At 39.0% G+C, this 13,813-nt stretch overlaps 1 protein-coding gene across 1 annotated transcript in view; it reads right to left on the reverse strand.

Annotated features, from left to right (window-relative positions):
* Positions 1 to 979: 979 nt before the first annotated feature.
* ELP4 (elongator acetyltransferase complex subunit 4) overlaps positions 980 to 13,813 on the reverse strand; it is a 193,746-nt gene continuing 180,912 nt past the window's right edge. Inside the window, exon 10 of the mRNA XM_063118781.1 lies at positions 980 to 1,216. Within this exon, the coding sequence (XP_062974851.1) occupies positions 1,085 to 1,216 (132 nt within the window). The 3' untranslated portion in view covers positions 980 to 1,084. The remainder of the gene's footprint in view (positions 1,217 to 13,813) is intronic.

The following is a 13,813-nucleotide window of genomic DNA, read 5'->3' on the forward strand; positions in this document are numbered from 1 at the left end:
AGTAATTTGCGGGTCCCACTTGAAAGCCATTTGCTGATATCTACCTACCCACCTAGTTTGTACATTAGTTCCATACAAATATGCAAATCTTGCTACCAATAAATATTTATCTATTTTTACTAGATGGAAAATATTCATACATTTACAAAATAGTATGGAATCCTGAATTGGTTTTATATTCTGTTGCACTGCAGACTTCTTTCTATGATATGTCTTCCCCAAGCTCCAATGCACTCCCCTGGTTTTCTAGCATTAATATAGCTGTCAGTTTGAATTTCAATCTTGAATAATGTCTGTTTATATAATTTCATAGTGCTGACTTCAGTTGTTTAGGAATACTGTTTTGAACTACATAAAAAACCTTAATGCTTTGTCTATGTTTAGTAAAATTCCACTCAAGCAGTTTAATATATTTACTAGCCCATGAGGCAAACTAATTATCTATCATGTATTTCACTGTTTTTTTTCTTTCATCGCATTACTGATAACTGCATGTTAGCAAAGAAGATATTCTAGCACAGTAATTAATACTGCAATCCTATACATGTCTGCTCAGAAGTAAGCCCCACTGAATTTCATGGGACTTAGACCCAGGTAAGTATGTTTAGGAGTGTCGCCTAAACAGCTTAGATATTGTATAAAATAATTTCATATAACTATGTTTTTCTAGAGCAATTATTGTTTGGCATCAAAATAACTCATGATAAAGAATTCATTACTTTATTTAATATTCACAATACTTATTTACAACACACCACCGTTCTGTTAAGCATGTAAACATTATTATTTTTCTTCTCAGTCATTATCTTAAACTTTAATAACAACAGTGAAATCAATGGCAAGAAAAAATCCTGTAACATTTCAAAATGGCAATTTATTTTATGTTTTAAAATTACCTTAAAATATAGGATATGTTTGTTTACTGTAGATACATTTACTACAACAATTCCAAACATAAAAAATAAGGCACACAGCTTGCAAGTTAGACTGGGTCACAATAATTAAGAAAAATATTTACATAAGTCATTAACAGTCATAATTAGAGTGTCATATAAATCGGAGTGAAACTGCTAAGTAGAAATCACTAGAAGTCCAGGTGCTTCTTGCCTATGGCCATAGCACTACATCCTGAGCTCAGCAATTTGGCGGATTCTGCCAGATCCTGTTTGCTTGTGCGGCTCACTGTGTCTGACAAGTCTGGAGGCAAATGCAATCGCTATGGCAGGAGATTTTCAGGGGAGGGGAGAGAAGAGATGGGAGAAGAGGCAGGGAGGGAGAGAGAGCACAATTGTAATTATTTTTCTTTACGTTTAAAAACATTTCAAAACATACAATTATTCCCTGCCAATAAACAGTTATTTTAGCAAACATTTATTAGAACAGATTAACAGAACTGAATTTCAGATTGCTTTTTGTGTTTCATATATTCCTCTACAGAACATCGTCCAAATCAGAATCAACTTTCTTCATCAGTATTTTGAGAGCCCAAATTAAAGGCCAAGGTTAAAAAAAGACCCTATGAAACTCGCTCCATGAACTGAAGAATGGAGTTTTATAGTGCAATCCAAAGTACGTCTACTCAGAAATATTGAGTTCAATAGGACTTACATCCAGGGAAAGTGTGCATAGGATTGTAGCCTTACTGTGCAATTCTATGCATGTTTACTCAGAAGTACGTCCCACTCTATTCAGTGGGGCTTACTCTCTAATAGTGTATATAGCAGGATGGGCAACTTGTGGCCCTCTTGAAGTTTTAGCCTACATCTTCTATCAGCCATATCCAGCTCAGCCAATGGTGAGGGATCATGGGAGATGTAGGCCAAAATATTTGGAGGATCACAATATGCCCACTCTTGATGTATTGGATTGTATGTTAAGGCTTCAATCCTATATTCACTTATCTGGGAGAAAGCCCTATTGAATTCAATGTAACTTGTTTCTGAGTATACATGTATAGGATTGCACTGTTGGACTTGTTTTCCTCAAAGAGCACTCCTGCCCCAATATCACTGTACTCCTTTCGTCATCAGCTGAAGACCTTTCTATTCTCTCAGTATTTTAACACTTAATTTTAACTTAAATTTAAATTTTACTGTTCTAACTCTGTATTTTAATCTTATATCAATTTTGTTGCGTGGTTTTATCCTGGTTGTTCTTTTTATACTGTATTTTGTAATTGTGCTTTTAACACGTTGGTTGTTTTATTATGGTTTTAACTTTTGTGAACCGCCCAGAGAGCTTCGGCTATTGGGCGGTATAAAAATGTAACAAATAAATAAATAAATAAATAAATCACATAGCTAACTGTTTCAAAAGCAGTTTGTGTTCAGATGAAAACAACCAAAATTGCACTAGATTAGTACAAGCGATTCTATAAACCAAAGCAGTTATTTACCCACGCTTACTTTCCTGCATTAATATTACTTGCTTCCTATTAAAAATATTCAGTAAGTTTGATTAGCAATATTAAGTACGTCCCTAATTTTATGGTGTAAAAGCTGGGATCCACAAAACCACACAGACAGTTCTATATGCCCAAGGGGATTTTAGATTCTGTTTGTTAAACAAGCAGCCCTTCCATGGCACATGACAAACCACTTTTTAAATTGAAAGAGCATCCAAAAGCAAATTGTGAACTCAAATGGAGGCAAGTTATTTAAAGTCACTTCCAACTGGGCATGCTTAAATATTTTGGTGCATCTACAGCAGCCCTGGATACTGGACACAGTACACATTATACACAAAAATAAATGATAAATAACACAACAGCCAACATAAAATAATAAAAACATTTCACGACAGAGAGACCACCATACTCATTTTGTTTTAGCTAACACTGAAACAAGTTCTGTCTTATTAACAATCTCAGTGCAGTTCTGTAGGTCTAGACTTCAGAGTTCTACATTATTGAGTAAGTTAAACTTTAAAATGTCCGTTTGAAACAAGCACGGTTCAATAATCACGATGTTACATTCATTCCAATGAGGAAATGGAGCAAAGATGTTAGGTAGACTGAAATACAAAACCAATAATCCTATGAAGTACTGGCATACTCTTCTATTGAGACTTTTTCAGAACTTCTCCATTGCTACTCGATAGTGTATGGTTTGTAATTTGCAGCCTTGACCCATGCAGCATTCCAAGCCACTATTTGTTCTCTCTCTCTTTCTCTTTTAAAGGTTTAACTTCTATGCAGAATATTCATAAAATAGGATGTGTGTTGAGGACATTACTATTTACCCATTTGCAGACCTTTGCTTCCTATTTTTCTTCCATGAATAGCTACAACTACGATGCTGAGTTCACACAACACGACAACCCATATTCAAGCTTGAGTGTGAGTTATTGTTGAACCATAGGTTACTGTTGAAATATGGGTTGTTGTATGAACCCAACCACTCTAATAAACTATGGTTTGTGTGAAGAAACTGAGGTAAAACTTTAACTATTATGTTTTGTTTCAATAAGTGAGGATCTGAATGGACAAACAGTAAAAAAAGAGTATGCTTTCTACTCAAGGCTTGTACCTGAGGAGAGTTACAATGTAAATATAGTATGCTTGAAAATGGAAAGTTACTGTCACTACTAAGAGATGAAAATGAAGCCAGCATTCTGTCTTTATAAATGGAAATGTAGGATTGAAATTGGTACCATCTGATTGGAGAATAATTGAGCATTTGAAAGATTGGTCCAAAGTTTAAAAGGAAATGATGTGATGGAACATTGGCCACATGTCCAAGCACTCAGGTTGTTGACTGAGTGGTCTCAGAGGTCTCCCACTGGACTCCTGTCCTTCTTCACTTGCTACACATGTGCTACTCCCTTTGCCCAAGGAACTTTGTGGTTTGAAAGGGGGCTGGTGTTTTGATTGGAAAAAAATGATCTCCTGGCTTTTGTTGTTCAGTTCAACCATAACGCATGAACCACAGTAGGTTTTGCCACTGATATCATAGGTTTTGTTACGAAGGGTATGGAGACTTTGGTGTTTATCAACACTGGAGTTGTAAAAGAAGATTTCCCCACATTTAGGGCACGGTGATACACCAGCCCAACCAACCACACAATGGATTTGCTCCAAAGAACACCATAATCACAATAGATTTCCCCTCCAAGGCATAGTTCATGCTGGGTGTGTTTGCCTGCAGGTAAGGGCTTGAGCCTGAGGTGTGGGCTGGTGGTGGGGGCTCCAGGCTGGGGGCAATGGTTTGGGGAAAAGCTCATGCCTGGGTCTCCTGGGTGGGAGCTTGTGCTGGGAATGGGTGTCAGGGGGTGGGGGCTCATGCTGGGTGTGTCAGGTCTGGGAGGGCAGCTTGGTTGGGAGCTGGGGGGGACAGATTGAGATTGTTTGAGATTGATAAACAGTATGAGATTGATAAACAAATGGTCAAAGAACACCTAATTTCCTTGAATGAGTTCAAATCCCCAGGGCCCGATGAACTGCATCCAAGAGTAATGAAGGAGCTAGCGGAAGAACTCTCAGAACCTTTGTCTATTATCTTTGCAAAATCATGGAAGACGGGTGAGGTGCCGGACGACTGGAGGAGGGCTAACGTTGTCCCTATCTTCAAAAAGGGCAAAAAGGAGGAACCTGGGAACTACAGACCAGTCAGCCTGACATCCATCCCTGGGAAAATTCTGGAGCAGATTATAAAGAAGTCAATCTGTAAACACCTTGAAATCAATGCAGTGATTACTAGAAGCCAACATGGATTTGTCAGGAACAAATCCTGTCAGACTAATTTGATCTCATTTTTTGATAGGATAACCTCCCTTGTGGACTGTGGGAATGCTGTGGATGTCATATACCTTGACTTCAGCAAAGCTTTTGACAAAGTACCACATGACATTCTGATTAACAAACTAGCTAAAAGTGGGCTAGATGGAACAACTATTAGGTGGATCCACAGTTGGCTACAGAATCGGACTCAAAGAGTACTTATCAATGGAACCTTCTCAAACTGGGGAGAGGCAACGAGTGGGGTGCCGCAGGGCTCAGTCCTGGGCCCAGTGCTCTTCAACATTTTTATTAATGATTTGGACGAGGAGGTTCAGGGAACGCTGATCAAATTTGCAGATGACACCAAATTGGGTGGGATAGCTAATACCCTGGAAGACAGAAACAAACTTCAAAGTGATCTTGATAGGCTGGAGTGCTGGGCTGAAAACAACAGAATGAAATTTAATAGGGATAAATGCCAAGTTCTACATTTAGGGAATAGAAACCAAATGCACAGTTACAAGATGGGAGACACTTGGCTCAGCAATACTACAAATGAGAAAGATCTTGGAATTGTTGTAGATCACAAGCTGAATATGAGCCAACAGTGCGATATGGCTGCAAGAAAGGCAAATGCTATTTTGGGCTGCATTAATAGAAGTATAGCTTCCAAATCACGTGAGGTACTGGTTCCTCTCTATTCGGCCCTGGTTAGGCCTCATCTAGAGTATTGCGTCCAGTTCTGGGCTCCACAATTCAAGAAGGACGCAGACAAGCTGGAGCGTGTTCAGAAGAGGGCAACGAGGATGATCAGAGGTCTAGAAACAAAGCCCTATGAAGAGAGACTGAAAGAACTGGGCATGTTTAGCCTGGAGAAGAGAAGATTGAGGGGAGACATGATAGCACTCTTCAAATACTTAAAAGGTTGTCACACAGAGGAGGGCCAGGATCTCTTCTCGATTCTCCCAGAGTGCAGGACACGGAATAACGGGCTCAAGTTAAAGGAAGCCAGATTCCGGCTGGACATCAGGAAAAACTTCCTGACTGTTAGAGCAGTGCGACAGTGGAATCAGCTACCTAGAGAGGTTGTGGGCTCTCCCACACTAGAGGCATTCAAGAGGCAGCTGGACAACCATCTGTCAGGGATGCTTTAGGGTGGATTCCTGCATTGAGCAGGGGGTTGGACTCGATGGCCTTGTAGGCCCCTTCCAACTCTGCTATTCTATGATTCTATGATGGAGAGGTGGTTTGTACCTCAGTCTCTGCAATGGAGGGCCAATCTAACTCATTGGATGAAAAGGGGGGGTCACAGAGGCAGACCCAAAGGAACCTATTTTGCTATATACAAGCCTTTTGCTACACAGTTCAACCCACCCACAAAGAAAGCAGTTTGTGGCAAAGTCCACTTATTGAAAGCCATGGGGGGGGGGAGAAAGAAACCCATTTCACACAAAAGGAAACTGAGCCAGCAGGCAGCTAAAGGCAGTGACTGCAAGAGAGTGAATGAGTTTGGGTTACACCATCACAGCATACTAAATTAACAGAACCAACAGAGCAGGCTTTTTTTTTTTAAAAAAATGGCCGAGCACGCTCTAGAGCACATAATCGTGCCTATTGTGTGGCAGTGTCCTCCATCGTGCCCTCAAGTAGCTGTCCAGCAAAGCTCCTTTGAGTGGTCCAGGGGTTGTTAACACTCTCCACAGTGAATGGGAGCCTGGTTCCCTCAAGAAACCTCTGTGACCTTTTTGTATCTCACTTTGAGGACAAAATCGCTTGTCCCCACAGCAAACTTCACGCTGTTATTGTAGACATATTGCTATATATACCATCATTTAAAAGCCCTTGGCACACGCAAGCAAATAACGCCAATGTGTATGGTATTGCAATGATGATGATGATGTTATCTTAAGTTGCAGCATCATTAATTGAAAAGGGTTTATAATAAGGTTAGAATTCATCCACATGAAGCACTATATACAAATTCACGCACAATTTGCAAATCCCCACCCCCATATACACCAAGTCCAAATACATTGTTATACAACGTGGCAGCACAGATGCACAATACATTCCCCTAACCCCGATTTAATCAGTCACAACCCCATGGAAACAAAAAATGCGAATCAACCACCCTTTTACAGGGGCGGCGCACAGCCCCTCAGATTCCCTCTCCCTGCTTTAAATCTTAATTGATTGACCTGGACCAAGCTGCTCTGCTGTGGAGCTCCAGAGGAACCTTTTAAATCCTCCCCCTTTGGTCGCATGCCACAGCTCAACACGAACATTCCAAAGCCTCCAACCAACTTCTGTCAATATAAAAAAATGCTTTTGGGGTGGTGGCGGTAAAGCTCATATCTTCCCCAATCCTTGACTGATCTTGCTGGATTTTGTCTTTGCTGCTAGTTAGCACATTCTCTCCTAGTCTAGCAAGCTTGGTGGCTTTCCCTCCATATTTTGCACAACAGGTAGTCGGTCACACTTTTTCACAATTTTGTCTTGAATTTTCACACACACACAAATTCTACCATAGCCTATGCACTAGAAGATCTCACAGATCTATATCTCAATGGGCAACACTAACCTGTCCATGAGGTCCTACATGGGCGGCTAATCCTTGTTATGCACCAAATCTAGCTATCCGCTAGCTAATTACCATAGCTATCTATGTGCAAAATTTGATTGGACAAAGAGGAGCTTAGCTAAGCCCCCAAAATCAACCTTTTGCCTCTATGGGAAAATGTGCAAAATGTTGTTCCCATCCACAACTATCAGTGGCTTGATCAGGCCACCCACATTGTAGAACAGTCTTACTCAATGTGGGTCCCTCTGGATGTTTTGGCCTTCAATTCCCATCACCCCTGATCATTGGCCATGTTGGCTGGGGCTAGTGGGAACTGTAGTCCAAAACATCAGGAGGAATGGAGTTGCAGCTTAAAACAAGTCACTTCACTGCTGAAAATCACCCTCTCCCAAAGCTGATTTTCTCAGAATACAAGTGTGTGTATATATAATGTGTCGCTTGGTCCATAGAATGCTCCTGTTTTGTGTAAGCTGATCTTCTTAGGTCCCTGAGCATTTTGCCATGTTTGCTTTTGAATTTGCCTGTTAAAAAAAGCTTTGGGTATGCAAAACCTTTTTGTATGTGCCCCTTTACACCTGTATTGAAGGTGAACATAATATCATGTCTATCCAACAGCAGACAAGTGTTCATATATTTGACCATATGACATCATTACATATGAAGTTATAGCTCTATATGTTTTGTTGAACAATATATGCAATTTATGGTGGAAATGCAACGTGTATGTCCAAGCTAAAAAAAAGTAACACAGCTGAACAATCAAGCTTAGTTTGGGGCATTTGAAAAAGAAGGAGGTGTTGTCCAAACAGAGGATCCATTACAGCATGCTGTTTAGTCCTCAAGCTCCTTCTTCCGAAAGTTAGTTTTTTTTTAATACAATAAATCATCTTTATTATATAGTGAACATATTTATAAAACTAGAATATGACAATTAGTACATTTATAAATGTAGGAAAGTCAGGAAGCTTTGGGACAAGGTTTTTCAAGAAATAAGAAAAATTACCGAACAAGAGGTAAAACACCGGAGCTAGCTTTACTGAATATGTATGTTAAAGAAAATAGAGAGATAAAATTTATTAATTGGATTTATGTTGACAGCCTAGAGGCAATTAATAGCAAGTAACTGGAAGACAGCTTGGATGCTGACAGAATCACTGTGGAAAAAGAAAATTTGGGACATAGCAATAAACAGAAAATTGACACAGAAGTTAAGAATAAATAAAAGGGATAAAGAAAAAGATACTTTGAGGATGAACTGGCAAAAATACATAGACTACATGAAAAAGTAATCAAACAGAATGACTTTGGCAGAAGCTTATAGAAATCTGTAGGACTCATAAAAAGCAGATAATAAAAAAATGAAATGGAAGTTTAAAATACCACCCTGGATAAGAAAATGAAATGAAAGATGTAAACTCTGCAATCAACTAAGTGTGGGGAGGGAATGGGGAGGGATATAGAATAAGCATTGATGTGTGTAGTTTTACTTTCTTTTTTTGTTTAATATATTTAAAAAATAAAATAAAAAATATTTTTAAAAGTAAATTTATAAAACTTCAGGGCTTGGGACAATCTAGTATCATTTGAAGCAGGTTAATTTTCTGAAGCTGTTAATGACCCTGTTCAGACGATACGCTAAGCCATGGTGGTTAAGCATTTTGAGCTAAACCTTATGGCTTAGCCTGTTGTGTGAACCATGACTTAGCATGTCATGCAAACCATTCCTAATCATGGTGCCTACATAAACACAGTTTAAACATGCTCCCTAATCATTTGCTGCAAAAGAGTTAGCAGCCTAACCATGGCTTAGTGTGTTGTCTGAAGAGGCCCAACATAACATTGTTTAGGTTTGGGTGCAGAAACAAGTTCTGCATTCTACAGGTTTCTTCCCTTCTGGCAGGACTATTATGTAGAGAGAAATTTAATCAGTTAATTTTTTGAAAAGCAATACATACAGAATCATTATAAAACATAACTAGTTGTTCAAGTATAGACCTTGAAAATATCTCTATTGTGGCCTTTATGTTCAAATACAAACATTACAACCCACAAACATCTGTGACAGTATTTGCATGTATGTTACTAAACACCTGTCCTCTGGCATGGCGAGAAATCATGGGGTTGCATCCTGAGTTGCGCAGGCAGAAGTCTCCTCTGTCCCCCACCCCACAAGTGTTTCTTCTCATGCAGGCTGTCTCCACCTAATTTTTGTCTATTGCAATCTCTCGTGGTACATCCCAGATCTTTCTTGAAGTCCCCCAATTTACAGGAGGGGGGTTTCATGGGGTGCAGGGGCTGAAACAGAGAGGGTAGGAAAGCTGCACTGCAAGACTGGACTTTCACTTGTGTAACTCTGGCGTATCTAAGGATTAGTTAAAATACGGTTTTGCCTGTGGCAAAATGCAGTGTCACAGAACGCAGTAGCCAGAATGCAGTCCAACATTGGCACAGATGCAGATACAACCATAGGGGATCCTGCTTCACTTAGCTACCTCCACAGTCTGCTATGAGGCACAAATACTGCAAAATGGTACAAAATGGGCCCCAAGTGTAGCAGCACACATTTATTTAAACACAATTGTTTCTCATATAGTTGAAGGCGGCTTACACAAATAATACAGTAAAAGCGGCAATATACACAAAGGAACAAACAACCATAAAAGCCAACAATAAAACAGTTTAAAAACAATTGTAGTAAATCATAATGAAAAGCCGGAGTAAAAGACCAGAAGAAATTTGTATAGTTATGGTAGGCAAGCAATAAAATCCAGCATCTAAAGGTCAAACACCTTCCTAAATAGGAAGGTCTTAAAACGCTGAGGTGAAAGGCCAACAATGAGTTGAAAGGACAAACGTTGCTAGGAAGGGAGTTCCAAAGTCTGGGCATGGCAACAAAGAAAGCCCTCTCCCTTGTCCCAACTAAATGTGAGTTTGGAACAGAGGAGAAGGTGTCCACTGAAGGTCTTAATGAACTGGCAGGCTCATATTGCAGAAGGCAGTCTGTCAGATACCTGGGCCTAATCTACACCAAGCAGGATATTGCACTATGAAAGTGGTATGAAAGCGGTATATAAAAGGCAGGAGCCACACTATTTATTTATTTATTTATTTATTTATTTATTTATTTATTTATTTATTGCACTGGGCTCTCTGGGCGGTTTACAGAAATTATAGCAGTATTGAAGTGCACTGACAACCGTTGAGGCCCATTGACACATACCATATATGGCTTTTATACCATTTTCATAATGCTATATCTTGCTTGGTGTGGTGCCTGGCTTTTATATACTGCTTTCATACCCCTTTCATAGTGCAATATCCTGCTTGGTGTAGATTAGGCCCAAGTCTAACCTGGATAGAGCTTTAAACGTCATAAACAGCCCTTTGAATTTGATCTGAAAACAAACAGTAAGCCAATACAGTTCTTTCAGCAATGAGGTGGCATGCTCCAGTTAACAACCTAGCAGCTGAATTTTGAATTAGGTGGAGCATTTTCCAGCTTCTAGGCAGTTCTCCAGAAATGGGGGCATACTGGTGCATCAGCCTAAGCTGGGCAAAGGAATTTCAGGCCACAGCCATCATCACCTGCACATCCAGGATGAAATCGGGGTCCAAAGAAACCTAGTCAAGGGGCACCTGTTCAAGAAGATAGAATCACAATAGATGACCCCACCTCTCCATCCTCTGCTGCATGGAGAAATCTGGAGGATATAACTGAAATAGGTTTATCCTACCTGTCTCTTCTAACGAGGTCTCTATATTCATGTCCTTGAAAAGCTTTAGAAAGTTAGAGGCATCCTAAACTCCTCCCACTGGATGATAGAATATGCTCATATTTTTTTCTTCTTACTTGCTAAAGCAGAGAAATGCTTTCAATTGGACTTTTAGTGATCTCAATGTTAGGTAAGGAAATTTGTCCCATAGTATGGTATCTATCTACTGTATTTTTCATAGCCCTCTTTTATTATTTGGCTGGTAACTAATGAATTTATCAGTGCACTAGATTTTTTTCAGACAGGATGTACTAGAATCAGTATATTTTTTCCTTAGCCATCTATTCCATGGGGGATACAATAACAATACATACAAAACTATAATTTAAAATTCACTATATATTGAACATTTAGCACATTCTCTAACACAAATCTGTTGTTAATAAATAAATAATAAAACAGGTGCCCTTGCACCTTGTTAAGAAAATTAGTAACTCTTATAAAAGTTAGAATATATAAAGTACTTTTTAGAGTTTGTGAAGTATTAACTTCAAGTTATTCTGTACTCTGCAATCTCAATGGGTGCCCATTACCTGCTGCTGAAGTCAATGAAAATATTTCCATTGATTTTACTTCTTCTTTCATGGATCTTAATAATTTGGATAGTTGTGATGACCCACAGATCTTTGCAATAATGTAGATGTAGCAACATCCTGTGTAAGTCACATGGAGATCTGTCCCAATGGGTGACATATCAGTTACAACCTGTTGTGGTAAGCCACACAGCTGTGTCAATGTGATGCTGTAGGCTTCAATGAAATGTAACAGTTGTAACATTATACCATTACAACAATTTTCATATTTCATCTTGTCTACATGTAGCCCGATCCCTACATGTTTACTTTGGGGAGAAAGGGGACTCAATTCCTAATAAATGTGTACTAAATTGCAGCTTTACATGTGCATGCTGCAGTCCTATGATCCACAGGACTGCACTCATCAATATCTCAAATCTGTATAGCACAGTAAGCATTATCAATGCACATGTAATGCTAAACCATAGTTAAGGCTGATAAGAGATGAAGAAGACAGGAGGAAAAGGCAGGGTACACATATTATGGAGAACATAATAACATAAGCATTATGTTTGAACAGACCAGCATTCTGCACACACAGTGGCTAATCAGCTGTCAGTTGGAAGCAAGACATCAGTGCAACAGCACCCTGCCACCCATGCCCCCAGCAGCTAGTGTACACAGTACACAGCCTTCTCCTCCAGGAATTTGTCAACCCCCTTTTAAAGCCATCCAAATTGGTGGGCATCACCACATCTTGGGGTAGTGAATTCCATAGTTTATTGATGCGCTATGTGAAGAAGTGCTTCATTTTATCTGTCTGGAATCTTCCACCAATCAACTTCATGGGATGACCCCAGGTTCTGAGAGAGGAAGAAAAATGTCTCCCTATTTACATTCTCCACACAATGCAAAGTTTTGTAGACCTCTATCATGTCTATCCTTAATCTCCTTTTTTCCAAGCTAAACAATCCAAGATGTTTTAACTTCCTCTCACAGGGGAGTTGCTTCAGCGACTTGATTATTTTACTTGCCCTTTCTGCATTTTTCCAGCTATACAAAATATTTTTTTAGATGTGGCGACCAGAACTGAACACTGTATTTATTCTAAGTGTGGTCGCACCATAAATTTGTATAAGGGAAGTATGATATTGACAATTCTATTCTAAATTCCTTTTCTAATAATGCCTAACATAAAGTTTGCCTCTTTTACAGCAGCCACACATTGGGTTGACATTTTCATTGAGCTGTACACCACAACCCCAAGTTATCTTTCTTGGTTGATCACTCAGATCCCATCAGGCTATACTTGAAGTCGGGATTTTTTTACACTTGCCTCCATTGAATTGCCCGTTTTCTGTGACTTAGAGTAGCTAGGTGCATTATAAGGGGAGAGCTCTGTCACAGCATGTTCACACTGGGTGGAGGGTGTTCAATTAGTTACTACATTTTAAAAAAACCTGTTTCATCTTAGAAACACAGAAATGTAGAAAAAGCAAGGAAGATCACAGACCCTTATCTCAATATTTTGAACATAAGTAAAATTTATCTAATGATACTACCAAAGCTGGGGTGCAAAAATATCTAGAAGGAAGGAAGGAAGGATCTAAATGGCCCTTCCCATTTGAATAGACTGTGCTGACTTATTAAAGCTTCCTAATTCTGATAGACTTGGAAAACAAGAAAGCACATCCTGAAGGAATATGAAAGTGTTTAATTAAAAAAAGTTTTTCTATTATTTATATTGCTCAGCCCAAAATACAGAACTCTCTATACTTCAGTCTATTCATTCAAAAGTAAGGGGTATGCTTACAATGCATTGTACCATAAATCAACTAAAAAGTAAATGTAATCCGTTATACTTTGTTTATATGATTACACACACACACACAATATCTTTTACTTTAATTTCATACAGTATATGACTTTACTGAGCAAGAACCTTAAATGTTATCTTAGTATGAAAACCTGTACTATCCTACCCCATTTTTAAAAATCTCTGTATTTGACTATTAAACCATAGGAGAGAAATCAAGCAATGCCTAAACCAATGAAAAGAATTCCTGAGGCAATGTAAATTACTGGACTCCACTAACAATCATGCCTTCCCAAAAGACTGAATATAACCCATATTAATTAACCAGATTCTCATATAGCTAATTATACCTTCAATGAATTCAGGAAAAAGTTGCTTTGTGGATTGCTTTAAGGTATTAAACACAGGATA

This window comes from Elgaria multicarinata, chromosome 2 (genome assembly GCF_023053635.1).
Source record: "Elgaria multicarinata webbii isolate HBS135686 ecotype San Diego chromosome 2, rElgMul1.1.pri, whole genome shotgun sequence".
NCBI lineage: Eukaryota > Metazoa > Chordata > Lepidosauria > Squamata > Anguidae > Elgaria > Elgaria multicarinata.